Source organism: Narcine bancroftii, chromosome 4, assembly GCF_036971445.1.
Source record: "Narcine bancroftii isolate sNarBan1 chromosome 4, sNarBan1.hap1, whole genome shotgun sequence".
In the NCBI taxonomy this organism is placed as follows: domain Eukaryota; kingdom Metazoa; phylum Chordata; class Chondrichthyes; order Torpediniformes; family Narcinidae; genus Narcine; species Narcine bancroftii.
This window is the reverse complement of record NC_091472.1, coordinates 75,691,882-75,715,566: the sequence shown is the minus strand read 5'-3', so window position 1 is coordinate 75,715,566 and position 23,685 is coordinate 75,691,882. Positions and strand designations below refer to the sequence as shown.

Genomic DNA, 23,685 nt, shown 5'->3' with positions numbered 1-23,685 from the left:
GGATATTACGCATAAGCAGCACTTGCGATGTTGGATTAAACTATCTGAGCAGAAGAATTAAATTTATTGAAATTTTGTGCATTTACAGACATTGGAAAAAGAAAAGACTGAAAGTGAAAGACAATTAAAGGAAGTAAGAGAAGCAGGAGAGGCCTTGCTTGAACAAATGGAGAAAGGTAAAACCAAATTAGTGTTATGAACTTGGTGCAAAATCTTGTTTAGTTGTTTGAATGAAACTTGCCACTGAACTTCCTTTAGGATAAAATGCACTCAGTCAGGTTCTGTGGAGTGAATAACTGTCAAAGTTTTGAATCGTAGACCCTTCATCAGAACATTCACCACTTTACATTACTCATTTCAGGAATAATTCTTGTAAATCTTCTCTGAACCCTCTCCAATGCCAAACCATCTTTTCTTAAATACGGAGCTCAAAAATGTGTCCTGTACTCCAAGTGAGACCTCATTGATGTCTCATAAAGTCTCAACATTACATTCCTACTCTTGTATCCGATATCTCTAGATATGAATGCCAACATTGCATTTGCCTTCTTCACCACAGACTCAAGCTGGAGCTGAACCTTTGGGTATCCTGGAAAGGAACTTCCAAGCCCCTTTGCACCTCCAAACATTTTGCATCATGACCAATGCCTCCACGATCTCCATAGCTACTTCTTCAGAACTTGAGGGTCCATTCCATCTGGTCCAAGAGACTTATCTACCCCTGGACCATTCAGGTTCCCAAACACTTTCTGGTGATCTTGACTGTACCACCTCTCTTCGCTGATATCCTTGAAAGTCAGGTAAACAGCTAACGTCTTCCACAGTGAAGACTGATGCAAAATATTCATTTAGTTCCTGTTATCTCTTTTTCTGCCATTATAATTTCTCTAGTGTCATTTTCTATCAGTCCTAAATCTACTCTTGCCTCATTTTCACTCTTAATGTACTTCAATAAGCTTTTAGTATGCTTTTTGATAGTATTTGCTAACTTCCTTTGATAGTTCAATTTTTTTTTCCTAACGATCTTCTTAGTTGCCTTCTGTAAGCTTTTAAAAGCTTCCCAGTCCTCTGTCTTCTCACTAGTTTTTGCTTCCTTGCATGCCCTTTCTTTTGCTTTGGCTTTGATTTCTCTTGTCAGCCACCATTATGTAATATATCCATTCAAATATTTATTTTTTGCCATGTATCTGTTCTGCACTTTCCTTGTTTCTTACAGAAACTCCAGCCAATGCTGCTCTGTTGTCCTCCCCACTAGTGTGCCTTTCCAATCAACTTTGACCAGTTCCTCAAACTTGAATGAATATTCCATGGCTGTCACCAACTTCATCAAGATCTGCATGGATGAGTGTATGCCTGTGCACACATACTGTAGGTGCCCTAACCAGAAGCTGTGGATGGATCAAAAGATTCACATTCTGCTGAGGTTGAGGTCAATGGCATTTAAGACCAATAATCCAGATCTCTACAGAGGTCCAGGTTCAACCTACAGAAGGCCATCTCAGCAGCAAAGAGGCAATTCCAAGGGAAGCTAGAAACAGTTAGATATGAGCCAGCTATGGCAGGAATTGCAAAACCATTACATCCTACAAAACAAGGTTGAACACCAGAAATGGCTGTAATGTGTCACTATTCGACGCACTGAATAGCTTTTAGGCTCACTTTGAGAAGGAGAACTCAATGGTACCAATGAGAATCCCATTAGAAACTGACGATCCTGTGATATCAGTCTCTGAGGCCAATGTCAGAATATCCTTCAAGAGGGTGAACTCTTGCAAGGCATCAGGCCCTGATGGTGTGCGTAGGAGGCTACTGATGATCTGTGCCAACCAATTGGCCAGAGTGTTCATGGACATTTTCATGCTCCAAAAGGACAATAGTCATAGCAGAGTGAGTTGTCTCAGTGGCAGCTCAAGGATGCATGTTTAGCCCACTGTTCTTTTTGCTCTATACCCGTGACAGTATGGCTAGGCACAATTCCAATACCATCAACAAATTTGCCTATGGCAGAGTGTTTGGCAGAGTCACAGATGGGAATGAGGAAGCTTACCGGAATGAGATAGATCAGGTAGTTAAGTGGCAAGGCATTCCAGGAACCCACAATTCTGTGGGGAAAAAATACTTTCACCTGATGTCTCCCCTAAAACTTTCTTCCCTTCATTTTGTACAAATGTCCTCGAGTGTTTGCTACTCCTGCCCTGGGAAAAAGGAACTGGCTGTCAACCTTATCTGTGCCTCTCAGAATCTTGTAAACCTGTATTAAGCCCTCTCTCATCCTTCTCTGCTAACCTTGCCTCAAAAGACTTTCTTTTCAATCCAGGAAACATCCTGGTAAATCTCCTCTGCACCCTCTCCATAGCTTCCACATCCTTCCTATAATGAGACCAGAACTGAACACAACATTCTAAATGTGGTCTCACTAGAGATTTGTAATTTCAACATGACCTCACAACTCTTGAATTCAGTCCCTTGACTAATGAAGCCAAGCAATCCATAGGCCTTAATTATTCTATCAACTGCAAGGCAAGCTTGAGAGATGTATGGATTTGGACCCGAAGGCCCCTCTGTTCTTCCAAACTGTGAAGTATCCATCCATGAATCCTGTACTCAGTCTTTAGATTTGATCTTCTAAAGTGTATCACCTCACACATATCTGGATTAAACTCCATCTGCCACTTTTCTGCCTAACTCTGCATTCTGCTATATTCCATTGTAACCTACAACAACCTTGAGTGCTATCCACAACTCCAACCTTCATTGAACTCCACTGTCACTGACAGAATACATTCTGTCCACTGCTACTCTCTGGTTTCTACATACAAGCTAAATTTTAATTAACAAAGCCAAAGCTTTGTTGATCCAATGCCTTATGACTTTCTGAATACGTCTCATGGGGGACTTTGTCAAATGCCTTAATAAAATCTATATATATCTCATCTACACACCCTACCTTGATCAATTCCTTTTGTTGCCTCCTCAAAAAACAATTAGGCTCCTGAGGCACAACCTCACAAAACTATGCTTACTATCCCTGAGAAGATTGTACTCTAATGCTCAGAAATTCTGTCCTTAAGAATACTCACCAATATTCCTTAATAAACCTTTCCAAAACTGACGTAAGACTCATTGGTTTATAATTCCCTGGATTCCCCCCTATTACCTATTTCAAACAAGAGGACCACATTTGCTATTTTCCAATTCTCCAGCACTTCCCCTGTGGTCAAAGAGGACACAAAGATTATCGCTAGTGCTCCAGGTATCTCTTTCTTCCCTTCCCACAGCAGCCTCCATTTTATCTTGTCCGGGCCCCAGGGAGTTATTAATCTTAATGTTTTTAAGAAGACCCATCCTTTTCTCGTTCCTAATCTCAACATGGTCTCACATATAAGCTTGTTCTATTTTTCTGTTTCAATATTTTTATTGGTTTTATCAAATAAATGTTCCATAGATACATAACAATAAAATAAAGTATTAACAAATCTCATATAGCAATACAAATAGTACTGAGACCTACATTACATTAAAGAGAAAGATAAAAAGAAAAACACTATACTAATATTGAATTCAATCCCCTCCCTTTGGAAGCTACTGACTAATACAAACTGTCCACTACTAATAATTAAAAAAAGGAAGGTAAGCATTGGGTTCAAAAACTAGTTAATCTTAAAAAGTTTGAAAGTAATTAAAAACTCCATAAAGAAACACAGTTAAGATTCATTTCAGTCGTGGAACATATTTTTTTCTAAAGTCAGACAGGCCATCACATTGGACACCCATTGATTATGAGTGGGAGGGACAACATCTTTCCATCTCATAAAAATGGCCCTTCTAGCAATAATGGAGCCGAGGGCAATTATGTGGGATTGTGAAGCAGTCAGAATTAAACTAGATGGCCCACTTATTCCAAAGAGAGCAATAAAGGGATTAGGAGTCAAATTAATATTAAGAACTAAAGACAAAGTATGAATTTCCCCTTCCCTAAAATTAGAAAGAGAAGAACACAACCAGAACACATGATACAGTGTACAGTGCACCTTCCTCATTTATACAGTTATCACATTTAGAAGAGTGATGAGAACAGAATTTATCTAATCGGACTTTGGAATAGTGAGCCCAGTGTACTACCTTAAATTGTAATAATAAATGTCTAGCACAAAGACAGGATTTTTTCAGAATAGAATTTCATGTAGTGTCAGAAAATGGGGTTGTTGAAAATCTTGTTCATGTAGTTGTTTAATTCTTTCTAGAGAACTATCCCTAGAATTTAGAAGTAATTCATAAAGGTCAGATATTCCTCCTTTATAATTAGGTTGAAGATTATAAATCAACCCTATCATATTAGATTCTAGATGTTCAAGGAGCTTCAAAATGAAAGAATTTAAAAAGCTCCTAACTTGTAAATAGTGAAAAAAAAGTGGTCTGAAAATGTTACATTTGGTGGATAATTGTTCAAAAGAAGCAAGTTATTAACCATATAACCATTTATGGAGCGGAAACAGGCCATGTTGGCCTTTCGAGTCCACACCGGTTCACTGATTTTGTGCACCCTCTTCAGGCATTGGTCCCGGTAGATCTTCATTCAATAACGATGGGCGAATTCAATGCACTATGATGTGGACAGTGTTACATGTTTAATTTCAAAATGCTGATTCAGACCTCCTTTTCCGAAAAGCATTCAAAAGTTAACAACAGCCAACAAACTGGCAATGACCAGCAAATCCATGGTGTGGTTGAACAGCATCTTGGCTAGCTGGAAATAACTGTGCAAAGAGCTTGGAAAGATTATTAAACAATCACATCCTGTAACCGCCGCACTGCTTTTATTCTTTTTTTCTCTAAGCAAATGCTAATTTGCTGTTATATTTTTTACATCCTAACAGACTCGTATTTTCTTATGCAAGACACAAATGTGCTGGAGATACTCAGCAGGTCACAGACTATCCATTTCGGGCCTTGGCCCTCCTCATCAGCTCGACCTGCTGGGTTTCTCCAGCACTTTTGTATATTTTATTCAACTCCAGCATCTGCAGACTTTCTTGCTTAGCTTAATATTTTCTTGTATCTGAATTTCTCACTGTCATGTGTACAGTAAAAACATTTTGTTTTGCATGCTATCCAGGCAAGTCAACTCATAGTACAAAAATAACAAATAAACAACCATGTTGGGGGTAGTGTTACAAGCCAATTAGCACAGGCTATAGAGTTAAAAGTTATGCAAGGGCATTATCTTTTGCCAGTTAGATATCTATTAAGAGCACTTAGTCTTGTATCATTCCTTAGTTTATTTTAAAGAATGAAAATGATACAATTGCATGTTGTTTTTCTGCTGCTTTAAATTTCAATCTCAAAATAATTTTTTTTAAAAAAGGAAGACTTGCATCTAGCATTACCATATATTCCAGTGTGCAGGATGACTCATACATAGGTCAACCCCAGATTTTCCACCTAAAATGTAGATTTTGAGCTATACCTTTTTCATCGGATGACCCCACCCCCACATTGACCAGTGGAGTGATGCTGCCACAATATTTTAATTTCAAATTATATTGGTTTGTAAAACATCTAAAAAAAAGATTGGATACCTAAAATTTAACTACTGATGATAATTATTATCTTGAACTGAAGGTTTAAAAAACAGGAATTATTTAAAATAGGACTAATTAATAAAAATCTATGGTACCCTAAAAGTTTCCTTAATTGAAACCAGATTCTCAGTAGATCAACTAGGCAGGGATGTCCATTTATCTCCCTCATTGTTCGCTTTAGCAATAGATCCAGTGGCAGAGCTGATAAGAAAATAAAATAAAAGGGATAAAAATAAAGGAGAAGGTGTATAAAATCAGTGTATTTGCAGATGACATCATAGTATACTTAACAGAACCAAATATATCAATAAAAGAACTACATAAGAAATTGAAGGAATATGGAGAAATATCGGGGTATAAGGTCAACGCAAATAAAAGTGAAGTGATGCCAATGAGTAATGCGGATTATACAGAACTTAAAAAAGAATCACTATTTAAATGGCAAGCACAAGCAATCTGATATCAGGTTAGACAATAACTTAAGCCACTTGTACAAACTAAATTATCAGCCATTAATAAAGAAATTACAGGAAGACTTAAAACATTGGAAAGAATTACCGCTAACGTTGATAGGGATGGTGAACTGCATTAAAATGAATGTGTTCTCAAGGATACAATACTTATTTCAAGGATACAATAATTATTTTAAATAATTCCTTTTTTTTAAGCCTTCAGTTCAAGATAATAATTATCATCAGTAGTTAAATTTTAGGTATCCAATCTTTTTTTAGATGTTTTACGAATTTCCCTTAATAGGGAAATTCTTTGTTGAACTAAGGAGAATAATAAGGACATTCTTGTGGAAAGGGAGAAGCCAAGGGTAGCGCTAGATAAATTAACAGAGAGGTATAACCAAGGTGGTTTAGAGTTACCAAACTTCAGAAATTATTACAGAGCCGCACAATTAAGGTACTTATCAAATTTTTACCAGATGAGAGAAAAACCAGACTGGACTAAGATAGAACTAGATAAAAAGGTACTTTAAAAATGGGATGAAAAGCTGGTGTGGACTCGAAAAGCCGAAATGGCCGGTTTTCGCTCCGTAAATGGTTATATAGTTAATATAACAGCTCACTGGTATTGCATCATTTACTTAATATATGGAAGAAGATAGACGTAGAAAGGCAAAAAATGATTTACCAAATACCAAAAATGCTATTGACGCAAAATCCACTAATCCCTTTCACAATAGATAACCTTTCCTTTAGAGAATGGGAGAGAAAAGGAATCAAGAGAATAGAAAATTGTTTTTTGGGAAATAATTTATTAACATTTGAACAGTTGAAGGACAAATATGGGATAACTCATGGTTCAATGTTTGCATATCATCAACTGAAAGCTTATTTAAAGGATAAATTGGGAAACAGATTGAGATTACCAGAAGGAAGCAGCTTTGAATATGTGATTACAGATACAATGATAAATAAAAGATTAATAACAAATATGTAAATTAAGATGGAAGGTAAGGAAAATAAGCTATAAACCCAAACAAAAGTGGGAAAAGGACTTAAATATAAAGAATGAAACATGGTAAAAGTTATATTCTGGAACTATGAAGAATACAATAAATACAAGGTTACGCGTGATACAGTATAATTACTTACACAGGTTATATATCACTTCTCAAAAATTAAAAGAATGGGATCCAACAATATCAGATAGATGTTTTTGCTGTAAAAATGAAATGGGAACAACAATACATGCAATTTGGGCATGTGAGAAAGTGAAAAAGTTTTGGGAAGATTAAATCAGATATTAAATAAAATCACAAAAAAATAACATACCAAAAAATCCAGAGATCTTTCTTTTAAGTAACATAAGTAAAGAATTAGGCCTTAAATTGGATTAAAAAAGATTCATTATGATAGTCTTAGCAGTAGTAAAAAAATGTATAATGTCAACTTGGAAAATGGAAGAGAGCCTGAGAATACAGCAATGGTACATGGAAATGAATAAATGTATTCCATTGGAAAAAATAACATATAATTTAAAAAATAAAGTTACATTGTTTGAACAAATTTGGGAACCATACATGGAACATAAGAGAGAGTGCTTGCCTCGGACCTCCATCCCCGAAAATGATAAAAGCAAAACGATTAGATTTAGTGTGTAAAAGTAGATGACACATTTTTCTTGTTTGTTTTTCCCTTGTGTGAAGACGTTGTTTTATGGTTTTATTGTATTATATATGTTTAATATTTATTGGTTTTGGAGGGGGGTGGGAAGGGGGGAAATTGTCACTGTATATTTAATGAGAAACGTTTGTACATATTTTGTTTGATATGGTTCATAGTGTGAGAACTAAAATTTAAAAAAAAATTGAAACCAGATTCTCAATAGATGTCTAGCAACAAAATTATCAATTAATTTGGATGCCAAAAAAGGTAAAGGTGGTTCAACTATTGAAAGGAGAATATTTTTCGGTAGATTTAATTTCTAAATTAATCCAACTTGATGCACCTAAATTTTCCTTGTGATGAATCAAAAAGTAATGTATCTAACATTAGCTGCCCAATAATAAAATCTAAAGTTAGGTAATGCCAAGCCCCATTCTTTTTAATATTTTGAAGGAAGATTTCTTAAGACAGGGCATTTATTTTTCCATATAAAAGAAGATATGATAGAATCCAATGAAACAAAAAAGAATTTGGGAATAAAAATGGGTACTATTATTAAGAAATTCAATAATTTGTTGAAAGAAAAAATTCTTACCTTAATGAGTCATGTTGTGAAGTCCTTGACACTGTGGTCCCCTCTTTCAATGACATTAATTGGACACATTAATGTTATTAAGATGAATATCTTTACTAAATTTTTATATATTTTTCAAGCTTGTTCAATTCTGATCTCATCTTGACCAAGGTCCTTTTCTCTGGTGAATACTGAAGCAAAGTATTCATTTAGGACCTCCGCCTCCAGGCACATGTTGCCTCCTTTATCCTTAAGCAGCCCTACCCCTCATCCTTGTGTTCGTCACATACGCATAGATGGCCTTGGGACTCTCCTTCATCCTACTTGCCAAGGCCTTCTCATGGCTGCTTCAAGCACTCCTAATTCCTTTCTCAAGTTCCTTCCTGGATATGATATAATTCCCATGATCCTTTCCTGTTTTTTCTTTCTAAATATCATGCATGCTTCCTTCTTCCTCTTTGTCAACTGCAGTTCCCCTTTCCTACCTTTTTTTGTTTTTCTCAGTGGGACAAACCTCTCCAGAACCCCATACAAGTGGTCCTTAAACTTTCTCCACATTACTTCAGTGCTCTTTCATGAGCATCTGTTCCCAATTTACTTCCCCCCAACCCAGTTCTTGCCTATCGTAATTAACCCTTCCTTAATTAAACACTTTTTCCATTCTGCCTGTTTTTATCCTTGTCCATAACTATGTTAAAGTTCAGAGCATTGTGGTCACTACGTCTGAAATGCTCCCCCACTGAGAGATCTGTCACCTGACCAGGTTCTTTACCCAGTACTAGATCCAGTAAGGCCTCTCTTCCAGTGGCTAATCCACATTACTGTGTCAGGAATCCTTCTTGGACACAACTGACAAATTCTGCCCCAGTTGAAGTTTCCCACGACAGCAACCTGATTTTTCTGCACCATTCCAAAATCTGCCTGCCTATCTGTTCCTTAGTGTCCTGAGGTGTATTTGGGGGCCTCAGGGCTGCTTCCAGTACAGTACTCAGAATGGTGGGAGTGTGGAACAAGCTGCCACCTGACGAGGTAAATGCAGGCTCAGTCTTAAGTTTTAAGAATAAGTTGGATAGGTACATGGATGGGAGTTGTCTGGAGGGTTATGGAGTGCGAGTAGGTCAGCGGGACTAGTGGAATGATGTTTTGGCACAGAATAGAAGGGCCAAATGGCCTGTTTTCTGTGCTATTGTATTCTTCCACCCACACTGCCTTAGCGGACACTCCCTCTACAGTATCTTCCCTTTCTACAGCCGTGATACTATCCCTGACCAGTAATGCTACTTCCTGCACCAACCCCCTCACCCTCCCTTTACCTCCCATCCTATCCCTTTTAAAATACACAAACCCCAGTGCCTGCATCAGCCAATCCTGTCCTTCTGTCAACTAAGTTTCTGTAACAATTATAGCATTGCAATTCCATGTCCTGATCCAAGGTTTCAATTCATCTCCTTTGTTCGTAATACTCCATGCAACGAAATAGACATATTTCAAATTCTCCAACTGACCACATTTATGCTTCTTCCCCAGCCTGTCCTTCCCCACAAACCCACAACACAATGTATCAATCTTTCCACCTTCTGCCCTATTCTTTTCACTCACTTAGATTCCCATTCCCCTGCCAAAGTAATTTAAACTCTCTCCAACTGCTCTAGCAAACCTTCCCACCAGGATATTGGTTCCTCTTCAGTTCAGATGCAGCCCGTCCTTTTTGTACAGGTCAGACTTTCCCAGAGATTCCAATGATCCACAAATCTCAACCTCTGTCCTGCTCCAACTCTTTCAGCCATGCATTCATTAATTACAACTTCCTATTCCTTCCCTCATTGGGGTGTGGCCACAATCCCTATATTCCCTTATCAGGACCTTATCCCTGCTCCTGTGTCATTGGTACCAACGTGGACCACGATATCTGGCTGCTCACCTTCCTGCTTGTGAATGCTGTGGTCTTCATCAGAGATGTCCCTGACCCTGACACCTGGGTGGCAACATACCATCTGCAAGTCTCATTCCTGTTCACAGAATATCCTATCTGTTTGCATGACTTTTGAATACCCAATCATTATCACTCTCCTCCTCTCCCCTCTTCCCTTCTTTGCCGAAGAACCAGACTCCGTGCCATAGACCTGACCACTACTGGTAGATCTCTCCCATCCCCACCATCAGTTTCCAAAACTGTATACTTATTGTTGAGGGGATTGCCTAATCCCCTTCTCTCTCCTAACAGTCACCCAGCTACCTGCCTTCTGACTGGTGTTATGCAAGGTTTATCTGAAGTGGCCATAGCAACTCTAATTTTCATGTCAAAACTGTGACCATGTGGCTCCAGATCTCTCAGTCCACCCTTTCATGTTCAGGAACATGATCATCATAGATTTTGTAACCTCCTCCCCCCTCCCTCCTGTTTGGTGGTGGTGCTTGTAGAACTGCAGATTGTTTTTTGAAAACAGCAAACAATTCCCATTAATTTAGGTTGGCCATTGTAAATTGCCCTTTCCTTCTGCTGAGTTGAGCTCTATTCTAACTATAATGGCTTAGTTTACCATTAGGGTTGACTAACTGCCAACAGTGCCTGTAGAAGTCACTGGTTTTGCATGAGAGCCAGCTTGCAGTGCTGGCAGCAGCACATTCTGATTTTGCTTTGTTGCTGAAGACAGGGCACTCAGGAATAAAATAAGCAGGAATGTCGTGGATCATCAACACATGTTTTTTAACTATTTAACATCAATATTTTTGGTGATTAGTTTCTCATAAAATTCAATCTTAGGTCATACTGGAACAATTTATAAGGAGGACTTTTTTTCATTACTCCAATTCACAATTGGATAAACTATTTTCCTGGACTTTGAAAGTTACTCACTCCAAAAATGGAAAGTTTATTTAGGTATGTGTTATGTTCAACATTACCCTTGCTGACAAAGTAATGTTGGTGTGATGTCAACTCTTTGCAGAAGGGCTTTCAACAGAGGAAGTAATCCAAGTCCTGGACAAGGTGTCAGTGGAGTGGAACAATAATAACCAGCAAATGGAGAGGCTGAGATGTAAGATCCAGTATCAAGGGGACATGAACAGTATTTATCAAGAATTGCAAGAGCTTGAAAAGACAATAAAATGCAAAGAAGACTGGCTGAAGAGTGTAGCCAGTGTTAAAGTGAAGGAGTCCTATCAGGTGAATGACATTCTGTACCATAGAGTGTTGACATGTGGTTTAACTGCTGAGAACAGGAAGAACATGAGTAATTACAATCATTAGTCCTTCAAGAAATAAGATTTGAGGAAAAATCACCTTTGATCCTTCATCAATTTTGTGGGTTTTTTTATGCCAGTTCTGATTTCCTGCACTCATCCCATATCCCTTGATTGCCTTCATTTCTACAAATCTATCAAATTGTCTTTAACATATTCTGCTGTTCAGCTCTGCAGTTTTCCAAATCTCAAAATTTGCTGCTGTTTGGATTAAAAAAAAATCACATCTCAGTCCTAAATTGCTAATCCCTTACAGTGCCCTCCAAAACGTTTGGAACAAAGACCCTTATTTTTCTTTATTTTCCCCTGTGCTCCACAGTTTTAAATTTGTAATCAAACAATTCATAAAGTGCACACTCCAAATTTTATTCAGGGTTATTTGAATACATTCTGGTTTGACCATGTAGAAATTGCATCACTTTTTATACATAGTCCCCTCATTTCAGGGCACCCCATAATGTTTGGGACAGTTGGCTTCACAGATGTTTGTGAGTGCTCAGGTATGTTTAATTTCTTCATTGGTGCAGGTATAAGAGAGCTAGGGTTTTGAGCTTTTGATCACCTTTGGAGACTATAGTTGCCATTTTTCAACACGAGGACCAGAGTTGTGCCAATGTAAGTCAAAGAAGCCATTATGAGGCTGAAAAATAATAATAAAACAGCAAACCACTGGTTAGTCAGATTACAGTTTGCCAGAAAGTATTTAAAACAGCCAGCAGAATTTTGGAAAAAGGTCTTGTGGACATAAGAAATCAAGAGTAACCTGTATCTGAGTGATGGCAAGAACAAGTGTGGGGACATAAAGGAACTACCCAAGGTCCTAAGCATTCCATCTTTACCATGATTTTCATTTTACAGTGTGGCTACTGTATTTCTGTTCATGAAGTCTTCTGTGGACAGTAGTCATTGACATATCCACTCCTGGCTCCTGAAGAGTGTTTCTGATCTGTCGGATTTCAAACTAGAGAGCACTGACAAAAAAAAAGAAAAAAGTGACTTTGTCCCAAATGTCATGGAGGACAGTGTAGTTTGTGACTATGATCACTGGCATAAGATAGCCCACACATGGAAAACATCAAACCACATCAATCCTGGAAAACCCCAAGAAGATTTTTGTATGTTTTAACAAGGCTATCATTCATCTGACTTTCTTTCATTTTTTTCCATTTTCTTTCCTCTTGCTCATGGATTGAGCTCTGTTCTAACTGATTCTAACTAGATTATGATTTGATATGTTATGACTCGGCATCAGGAATGGTGTCTTGATAATGAATATGTATGAGATGTACCGGAAGTCACGTGGTATGAGAGAGAGATAAGAGCACAAGCAGGAGAACAAAGGAAACTGGAGAATAAAGACACTGAGAAGTTTACCTGATAAAACTTGTGTTTGATGTTTTATTAACTTCACATTTCGGGCCACAAATGTGACATTGGCGACGAGGATGAAAGAAGCTTGAAGAAAATTAAAGACTAAAGAAGATTACAGAGGATTACAGAGAACTTCAGGGTGATAAGAATTTTCTCTTTGACTCAGTACTTTTGGGGCTGGAATATTTCCTCATGGCTGGGGAAGACGGTAACTTTCTAACACATAGTGGAATTGCTCATTTTGACCCAACGGGTGGTGCAAGCACTGTAAGTGTGAAGTGGAAGGCATGGCTGGAAGAATTTGAATCCTACGCCGACAGTCGTGGCCTATTTCTAGATACCGGTACAGTTCAACAAAAAGCGCAGAGAAGGGCGTTACTTCTTTTCACTGCTGGTCCCGCAGTTCGGGAAACATTTAAGACACTTTTGAATACTGGAAGAAAGGATGAGTACCAAAAAGCGGTAGAAGCATTAAATGCACACTATGTAGTGACACCAAATGCTACATTTCAACGCCATTTGTTTCGGAGAACGAGACAAGAAGATGGCCAGACAATTGCTCAATACGTGACGAGACTACGCCAGCTAGCTGTTGGATGCAATTACATGCCAGCTGATTTGGACAACCAATTATTGGATCAAGTCGTACAGCACTGCAGATCAGATAAACTCAGAAGACGTCTACTGGAAAGAGGGAGTGAGTTGGAACTCACCGACGCTTTAACCGTTGCTGCTGCATTAGAGGCTGTTGAAGGGCAATTTCATACCATGACCCTGAAAGACAACTCAAGCCAGCAAATTAAGAGGCTCTCACATCGCCATAACCAGCCAAGATATACGTCGACACAGGACGTGGAGTGTTATCGATGTGGAAACCGAGGTCACTTTGGAAAAGACCCATATTGCCCGGCCAAAGGCAAAGTTTGCAGAAAGTGTGGAGGTAAGGACCACTTTGCAAAGAAGTGCAAAAGCAAGTCCAATGCAGACCAGAAGAGGAAGAGTACAACTTCCAAAGGCAAAGCCTGGGGGAAAGGAAAGTATCCTGGAAAGAAAGACACCATTCGCCAGATAGACGGTGACGATGATGATACCCAGGAGGAACAGAGTTGTTACCAATTTACGTTGAATGAAGTTCATCATGAGAAGGTCCCAGTGATCATTGGTGGAGTGACAGTGCAGGTCATTGTAGACTCAGGCAGTGACAGTAATGTAATTGATCGACATTTATGGGAGAAGTTGAAAAGGAAAAAGATAATCTGTACCTCAAAGAAGTGTTCCAAGAAACTGTATCCATACACAGCAACCAAGCCGTTGCAGACCATTGGATGTTTTACTGCAACTGTTGAAGCTGGAGATAAGTACACCGAAGCAGAGTTTATGGTCATAGAAGAGAGGGGAGACCATTGCTGAGTAGAAGCACAGCGCAAGACCTGGCAATACTTCATATTGGAGCTTGTGTCAATTCAATTCAGTCATACGAGGATATGAAGCAAGAATTCCCTGCAGTCTTCCAAGGAGTAGGAAAGCTGAAAGGTCGACAATTGAAGCTAGCGGTAGATGAAATGGTCAAACCTAAGGCACAACCAATGCGCTGAACTCCGTTTGGACTTCGTGGGAAAGTCGAAGCCAAAATTAAAGAATTGATCGAACAAGACATTATTGAACCGGTGGAACATTCGACACAATGGGTCAGTCCCGTAGTGATTGTGCCCAAACCAAAGGGTGACATAAGACTATGTATTGACATGAGAATGGCCAATGAAGCTATAATTAGAGAACGACACCCTATACCAACAGTGGAGGAAATACTTCAAGAACTAACTACCAGCAAAGTATTCTCAAAAATTGATCTGAAATGGGGCTATCATCAATTAGAGCTGGATCCAGGTTCCCGAGATGTAACAACATTTGTGACTCACTGTGGATTGTATCGTTACAAGAGACTATCATTTGGAATTAATCCAGCTTCGGAGATCTACCAGTATGAAATCCATCGAGTGATTCAAGGCATTCCTGGAGTTGCCAACATTTCTGACGACATCATAGTCCATGCACCAACGAAGGAAGAGCATGACAAACGGTTGAGGCGTGTACTATCTAGACTACAGGAGGCAGGCCTTACCGTGAATGGAAACAAGTGCCAGTTCGGTGTGTCAGAAATGGACTTCATGGGACACAGACTTACATGGGAAGGACTAAACCCTGCAGAGGCCAAGGTGAAAGCTATTGCAGAGGCACGTGCACCTCAGAACGCAACAGAGGTGAGGAGTTTCCTGGGATTGGTCAATTTTTGTGCAAAGTTCATTCCTAATTTCGCTACAGTGGCAGAACCACTAAGGAAACTAACCAGGAAAGGTGTACCTTTTCATTTTGGATCTGAGCAGAAGAAAGCATTCACAGCGCTGAAGCAAAGCCTGACAGATGCAAAATCTCTTGGATATTCCGATCCAGCGGCATCAACCAAAGTCATAGCGGATGCCAGCCCGGTTGGTTTAGGAGCCGTGTTGGTCCAAATGCATGATGGAGGACCAAGAATCATTGCCTATGCCAGCAGATCGTTATCAGATGTGGAAAGAAGATACTCTCAGACAGAGAAAGAAGCACTCGGACTTGTATGGGCCTGTGAGAGGTTCCATGCATATTTATACGGCATTGAATTTGAACTCATCACAGATCATAAGCCATTAGAGGTGATCTATGCACCTAGATCCAAACCATGTGCCAGAATAGAGAGATGGGTACTCAGACTACAACCCTACAAATATAAAGTAATCCACATTGCAGGGAAAACAAATATTGCAGATCCGCTGTCCAGATTGGTGAAGGATGGATGTCCACAATCCAAGTCAGAATTGGGAACAGAAACAGAGAGCTTTGTACGCTTCGTAGCTATTCAGACGACACCGAAAGCTGTGACTACGAAGGAGGTCGAGAGAGAATCCGAATGTGATCCAGAACTCAGGGAAGTAAGAGAATGCATACAGAGTGGACAATGGGACAAGTGTACTCACAAGGCTTACATTCCCATTAGAGACGAACTTTGTTGCATCGGACAGTGTGTATTAAGAGGTTGCAGATTGGTGATACCGCAAAGATTGAGACCGAAGATCGTATCCTTAGCGCATGAAGGACACCTAGGCATTGTTGGTACCAAGCAAAACCTCAGGACCAAGGTATGGTGGCCAGGTTGTGATAAAGACGCAGAGAAATTTGTTAAAACTTGTCACGGATGTCAAATCACAAGTAGGAGTAATCAGCCAGAACCGATCCGGAGTACGCAACTCCCGACAGGACCATGGATCGACGTAGCTGTTGATTTTCTTGGACCTTTACCGACGGGTGAATCAATTATGGTAGTGATAGATTACTACAGCAGATACTATGAGTACGTGGTGTTGAAGTCCACAACCACTGAAAAAACAATACAAGCATTAGCAGAGATATTCGCAAGATATGGATTACCTGTTACATTATACTCTGACAATGGTCCACAATTCATTTCAGAGACATTTGCGGAATACATGAGGACCACAAGTATCCACCATCATAAAGTAACTCTGAAATGGCCGCAAGCCAACGGAGAAGTAGAGAGACAAAATCAGTCCATTGAAAAACGATTGAGGATTGCACATGCAGAAGGACAAAATTGGCGAAAAGCATTGCTATCTTTTGTGGCTGTCTATCGAGCAACGCCTCATGCAACCACTGGAAAAAGTCCTGCAGAAGCATTTTTTGGGAGAAAAATCCAAACAAAAATGCCAGAAATAAAGGAAATCCGAGACGACCAGGAGATGAGGGACCACGATGCTGAAAAGAAAGGTGCAGCAAAGCTGTACACAGATCCCAAACGTGGAGCCAAGTACTCAGACATCATGCCAGGAGATAATGTTCTAGTGAAGCATGAAACTGGTGGTAAGCTAAACACACCTTATTACCATCAACCCTATACTGTCGTATCCAGAAGTGGCAGTATGGTGACAGTCAAGTCTCCGACTGGAGTCCTGTATAAGAGAAATGTATCAGGTGTAAAAAGGTACCAGTCCAGAGATACATCGAGCGAAGAGGTTGAAAGGCCAATACGAGATGCTGAAACTGAGAGACCTGATGATGTTCCAGAGGCAGTTACCAGCACTCCTGATGAAGTGTCTAGAGCACCAGAAACACCCGAAGCCGTGGCGAGCAGTATTGCCGATGCTGAGAGTGAACAACCGAGAAGCGACGACAATATCGCAGGCAGGCCGAAACGAAACCGGAAAGCGCCCAAACGATATGAAGACTTTGTGCCATAGTTTTAATAAGAACTTTGGGACAATATTTTAATCTTATATCATAAAGTGCATGTATGAGTGCTGTAGGAAGTAAATTTTATGTAGTTGAGTTATAGTATTACCATTAGTTACAATGTTTGTAGGTTTCCGAGGGATATTGGTAAGTGAAGGTAAAGTTTATTTCTGATTAAAGGAGGGGTGTCATGATAATGAATATGTATGAGATGTACCGGAAGTCACGTGGTATGAAAGAGATAAGAGCACAAGCAGGAGAACAAAGGAAACTGGAGAATAAAGACACTGAGAAGTTTACCTGATAAAACTTGTGTTTGATATTTTATTAACTTCACATTTCGGGCCACAAATGTGATAGATGGGACTGATCTTTATCTGCTTCGGTCTTTGCAATGGTTCAAATGCCAGTTAGACTGTTGGCTTTTAAAATCCCAATAAAACTATGAACAAAATTACTCAAGTGAAGTACAATTTGAGAGGTGGTCATGTTGTTGGAAAACTGCATAACTTGGACTATTAAAGAACACCTAGTTATGATAGAGGTATGGCCCATCACTGGTGCACAAATAAATTCACACGTCTTTCGTACATATAAATGTTTATTTCTTTAAGTGGCTGAACCATTTTCCTCACTCTCTCCACTTCCAGCATTTGTTTCTTATTAGTTCCAAGTCCTTTTGTTGCCATTCATTACAAAACTGTGGAGGTATGTTTACTGCATCAAGTGACTTTTGTGTATTTTCTGACTTATGGACATCCATAAAAAATGGTACTAGTTTATTCACTGAAACAGCCTATATAGTTTTGCATCATTGATTTAATTACCTTTCCGCAGGATGAAATCAACCAATTGCATGATGTAGCTCCACGTTTGGAGAGACTAATGGCTTGTGGTGAAGTGCTCAGTAGTGAACATGGAGCTCCAAACTTTCTCCAGGAGGACCTTAATAACACAAACAATCGATTCAGATCAATCCTTCAGAAACTACAATCCAAACAACAATTGCAAGCAGGTGACTGAAGTATTAAATGTGATTATCCTGAAGCAAACATTTTTTTTTAAAATGTCTGTTGCATTTCGTGGTGGTTCACTGTTTAGCTATATGTACTTAAAATTCCTTTTGACACGATTCACATCTATTAATCTTGCTTTTAATTCAAATAATTCCCATTGTCCATGGTCTTCTAGCAAGTTAGCATTTCCATTATAACCTCTTGCGTTGAAAAACATTCATTTTATTGTCATCACTTATTTGGATTTTTACACCTTAAGCAATCATCACTGCATTTATTCACTTCTCCTTGCATAGAGATATAGTCATTATTATACTTAATTTTTGAATGATTTTTACACAGCCTTTTTATCTTGAAATACCCAAGATTTTCCAGACCGTTACTGCTAAGATAATGTGCAGAAGAAAACAGCATTTTGATGTGCTGTTTGTTTTTGGATCGTGTTGAACTGAGGATCTATGCATTTAATGGTTGTAAAACCCAGGTCAGCATATTGAGGACAGGAACAAGCTTATGCCTGAAGGGCCATAAAACATTACAGTACAAAAGCAGGCAGCTTCAGCCATTCTAATCTGTTGAACCATTTTTCTGCTTAGTCTCATTGACCTGCACCAGGTCCTTAGCCGTTCATACCTCTCTCGTACATGTACCTGTCCAAATCCTCCTTAAATGTTAAAATTGAGTCCACATTCACCACTTCAGTTGGCAGCTCTTTCCACACTCCTACTCTGTGTGAAGAAGTTCCCCCTTCTCTTCACCCAAGAGTCAGGGCTAGCTAACTTTTTAATTTTTAATTTAGACATAGAGCATGGCAACAGGCCAATTTGGCCCATGAGTACGTATGGGGGGGGGGGGTGGTGTAGATTAATTGGGTGGCATGGACACCCCTGCCCTAGACTTTTCCCTTGCACACATAACCCATGTTCTCTGGATTGTATCTCACCTGCCCTCAGTGGAAAAAGTCTACCTACATTTTCTCTGTCTTTTAAATAATTTTAAATACCTCTATTAAATCTCCCCTCATTCTTTTACGCTCCAGGGAATAAAGTCTTAACCTTTCCCTGTAACTCAGTTCCTGAAGTCTAGGCAACATCCTAGTAAATCTTCTCTGCACTCTTTCAATTTTATTGATATCTTTCCTGTTGTTAGGTAGCCAAAACTGCACACAATACTCCAAATTTGGCCTTACAATGATTTGCACAACTTCAGCATAACACCCCAACTCCTTTATTCTATACTTCGATTTATCAAGGCAAAGGAACCAAAAGCTCTCTTTAACACCCTATCCACCTGCGATGCCACTTTCTGGGAATTACAATATGTATCCGTATTCCCAGATCCCTCTGTTCTACCACATTCTTTACCATTTACTGTGTATGTCCTTACTAAGTTTATTCTTCCAAAATGTAAACCTCACACTTGTCTACATTAAATTCCAACTGCCATTTTTCATCCTATTTTTCCAGTTAGTCCAGATCTCTCTGCAAGCTTTGAAAACTTCTTTGGAGTCCACAAAACATCAAATCTTAGTGTCATAACCAAACCAATTTACCATGTTATCATCCAGATCATTGATATAGATGACAAACAGCAATGGTCCCAGCACCAATCTCTGAGGGTCACTATTAGTCACAGGCCTCCAGTCTGAGAAACAATCGTCCACCTCCACTCTCTGGCTTCTCCCAACTGGCCATTGTCAAATCCAGCTTACTACTTCACCATGAATACATAGCATCTGAACCTTCCTGACTAATCTTAAATATACATTATACACACCTGCACTTAGTATTAGAGGGGGGAATTAAGTAGGTTAAGTAATAAGTTAAAGTTTAATTCTGTTTTCTTGTTGAATTATAATTAAAAACTACTTTTGTTAAAGTGACCCTGTGTTGTGGTGCATATCTAATGCTGCTGGTTTTTGGGGTCCTCTTGGCTTTCTAAATTGAAAGTACTGATTTGAACAATCTTAACTTTGAAAAACCGTTAATCAAACCATGGCAAGTAGGGGAGCACCTGTAGATTACCAATATCCTTTGAAAACCAAGGTTCCCTATGCCTGCTAACTTTGCCTTTAATCCTGACAGGAATATAAAAACTTTGTAGTCTCAAACTTTCACGTTTGAAGGCCTTCTGATGATTTCACACATCCTTGCCCAAAAACAAATGATCCTAATCCACGCTTTCTTGATCCTAACTCATTTCCTCAAAATTGGACTCTCTCCAATGTAGAATCTCAAACCAAGACCCAGACCTTTCTTTCTCCATAATTAGCTTGAAACTAATGATCACTGGACCCAAAATGTTGCCTTACACATACTTCTGTTACCTATGCTGTCTCATTTCCCAATAGGAGATCTAGTATTGCACTCACTTTCAAGTTTTAAGTGATAAATATGATTGTTCCCTAGTGATAGAATGGGCCAGGACAGACTGCACTGCCTCTCTTGTGTGACAATCAGCCAAAGCTGTTAACTATGTTTTGCACTGCAGTGTTTAGTTTTGAGAAGCTGCAACAAAATGGTATGGCAGAGATTTTTAATTATCTTCATTGCACAGTTGATTCAAGATTACTTTATTGTCATGTAATAGTGCAGGACATGTAATATTAGAGAAAGTTGGCTTCTGTCTTCCGTAAAGTAGAAAAAGAGTCACCATTGGTGTTGCCTAGTGCCCCTTACAGTACAAGAGAAAGAGAAGCAAAAGAGAGTCCCTTTTTGTGTATGTGTACCAATGGCATGGATCCCTACAGTTTTGTTTGTGCTTATGTGCATCAATTATGTTGAATATTTGTTGCTAGAAATTTGTTAAAACAACAGCGTGAATGGCTATTGTAATTTAATCTTTATTTTAAGGATTGGAACATCCTCGGAATGTAGATGCTCTGAAGACCTTAAAAATTATTTTGGATCATTCTGAAGCCCAGGTTAAACAGGAGTGGAGTGCGCTTGTTGATCTGGAAACAGCTCAGAATGTATTGAAACACATAAAGGTAAGGAGCAGACTGTTAACAACAGAAACTAGCAATGCATTGTGGCCTTTATATTAAGGCAAATGCCAAAAGTTGGCATCACATAACATTCACCAAATTATGAAATACTTTATAATAATTAACACCTGTTTGGGGAATGAGATTTAAATGTAACAATGTAAGCAGAAGAATGTTTTTGTGTTAAGACATTTTCAAATATTTTAAGATTTTTTGTCAATATTGTCCAATGTTCTCTTGTTTTCTGTGTCTTCACTTTTTTTGCATTCCCTTTTTTAATCCAGCATTTGCAGAATGAATTAAAAAACCATCAACCACAAATGGACAGATTGGCTTCAGGGTTGGAAAAGAAGGAAGAAGAGCTGGTCACTTCTGCTAAAAGGACATATGACGTGGAATTGGAATCTGTGCAAATGCGATGGAAAAAGCTGTTAGCTAAACTTCAGAATGATAATCAAGAGCTAGAGGATGTGATATCAAAACTGCAACAATTTAAGGTGAGTGAGACTTGAGAAAAGAAATGACACACAGCATAAAGGATGTGCTTCTTAGTCCAGGTGGGGAGGGAACAAATATAGAAATGGTGCTAGCTTAATAGTATTAATAATCTCTTCTCAATGAGAATTGGATCAAGTTCTTGTGCACCAGTTGAGGTTGATGCTTCAAAATTATTGAGGACTGCTGGAATTTTTGTAATGAGATTGCTCAAATAATAGAATGGCTTGTTTCTTCACATCTTCATGTTCAAGTTTTTGAAAAAAATGACCCAAGAAAATTAGTGTGGAATTCAGAAAGGGTCAGGAAGAGATAATGCATACTGGGATAATTTGAAAGTACAGGTACATGATCCTTTATCTGGAACTCTTGGGGAACAGTGTGTTCTGAATTTCGGAATTTTCCGGATTTCAGAAAGTCCACTCGAATTGTGCTGTCGTATCCACCCCCACCCTCTTTCAGTCGTCCGGTTGTCTCCCCCAAGCTCCGGTCCCTCAGCTGACTCCCTCAAGTGCTGGTCCCTCAGATGTCTCCCCCAAGCACCGGCCACCCGGCCACCTCCCCCAAGCGCCAGTCCCTTGGCCACCTCTCTCCCCACTTACCTGATTTTGGAGCTTTCTGGATTTTAGATGTCCAGATAAAGGATCATGTGCCTGTAGTTGTTGAGAGATAGGTTATCAATAAAAATGTGAATCTGGGAATCTTTTTAGCAAAGCTAAACATTATATTATACAACTTTGTTCATTGTACTATTTTCCATATTTTTAATATATTTAAATTATGTGGATCCTATGTATGATTAGAATTCACTTAAATTATTATAAAAATAAAATATTATTTAGGATTTATCATGCAATTTAATAAAATGCTTATAATTTTGAAGTCTGGTTAAAATAAAACTTGTTCATTAAAAATAATTGATTACACATCTCACAGTTGAAAATGGAGATGAATTTTTCTAGCCCCAGGAATTCCTCAGTGCAGGCTGTTTGGCCCAACTCTCTGCAACTGCTTTATCTATGTTTTTCATCATGACATGAGAAAATTTACTGTGCAGTGTTCAATTTTATGTGCAACTCCCTGGCAACTCAGCTGTCCATTGTGTATAGCAAGGTCAATACCATTCTCAAGTATGGGCTGTTAAATGGTAAGGAATGTTTCTGCAATAAATGTATCAGTCAATGATCATCCAATAAATGAGATTCTAACCACTCAATGAAATTATAATTGTCAAATTCCCTACCATCAACAAACTGTAAATCTCCAGAGACTGATGGACAACCATGCAAAGAAATTGGATATCATGGACCAACTAACTCGCTTCCTGACACCTCAAAGAGATTCCATATCTTTATTACATATTACATATCTTGAATCAGGAGGGCAATTGAGTACTCTCCACTAACCTAGATGTGGACAGGTCCATTGGCAGATTAACCATTAGGCTGAGGAGGCTAAATCCCAGGGGCCTGGAAGTTAAGGGGGCCCATCACAATCACTGGTAAACCATTGTAACCATTGTCAATATGGGCTCACGTTAGTCCCGGGTCCACCCATCAATCAAGGCTTGCGGAAGTACCATGTTCACCTGTCAATTAGCAGCTGGGTCTCAGTCCCATATATCAACTTGGGCTCCACTGGTCCCACTGCTACCTGTCAATCAATGTTCACTTTTGTATGCACACATGAGTCTGAGGTCTGCCTCCTGCAGCAGAGCTCTGCAACGATGCTTACAGGAGGTTTACTTTTTTAAAAAGAATCTCCCTTCTCCTTTGCTATTTTGTATAGAGACTTTTTTTTAAGAACTGATTTAATTTATCCTTTTGTAACTAATAGACTTTTCAATTATTCGGGGCTAGCGGACGGCTTCTCTAAGGCAAAGTTTTGCTTGATTTTAATGAAGTTTTTCCTCCTCCTCCTCCAACCAAACACCATCCGTTGTATATCCAGCACCTACCTGGCGGATAAATTCAGAATATGCGAGGGAATCATGCTCAAAGGCTAACAAATGGAATAATTT

The 23,685-nt window shown here is 39.0% G+C and overlaps 1 protein-coding gene across 2 annotated transcripts in view; it reads left to right on the top strand.

The window, feature by feature from the left end:
* Positions 1–23,685, top strand: part of LOC138760695 (utrophin-like) — a 632,519-nt gene that overhangs the window by 216,056 nt on the left and 392,778 nt on the right. For both annotated transcript variants that reach the window (XM_069931641.1, XM_069931640.1), the window contains 5 exons: positions 89–176; positions 11,222–11,439; positions 18,006–18,183; positions 21,037–21,173; positions 21,455–21,667. In XM_069931641.1, coding sequence (XP_069787742.1) covers positions 89–176; positions 11,222–11,439; positions 18,006–18,183; positions 21,037–21,173; positions 21,455–21,667 — 834 coding nt within the window. The remainder of the gene's footprint in view (positions 1–88; positions 177–11,221; positions 11,440–18,005; positions 18,184–21,036; positions 21,174–21,454; positions 21,668–23,685) is intronic.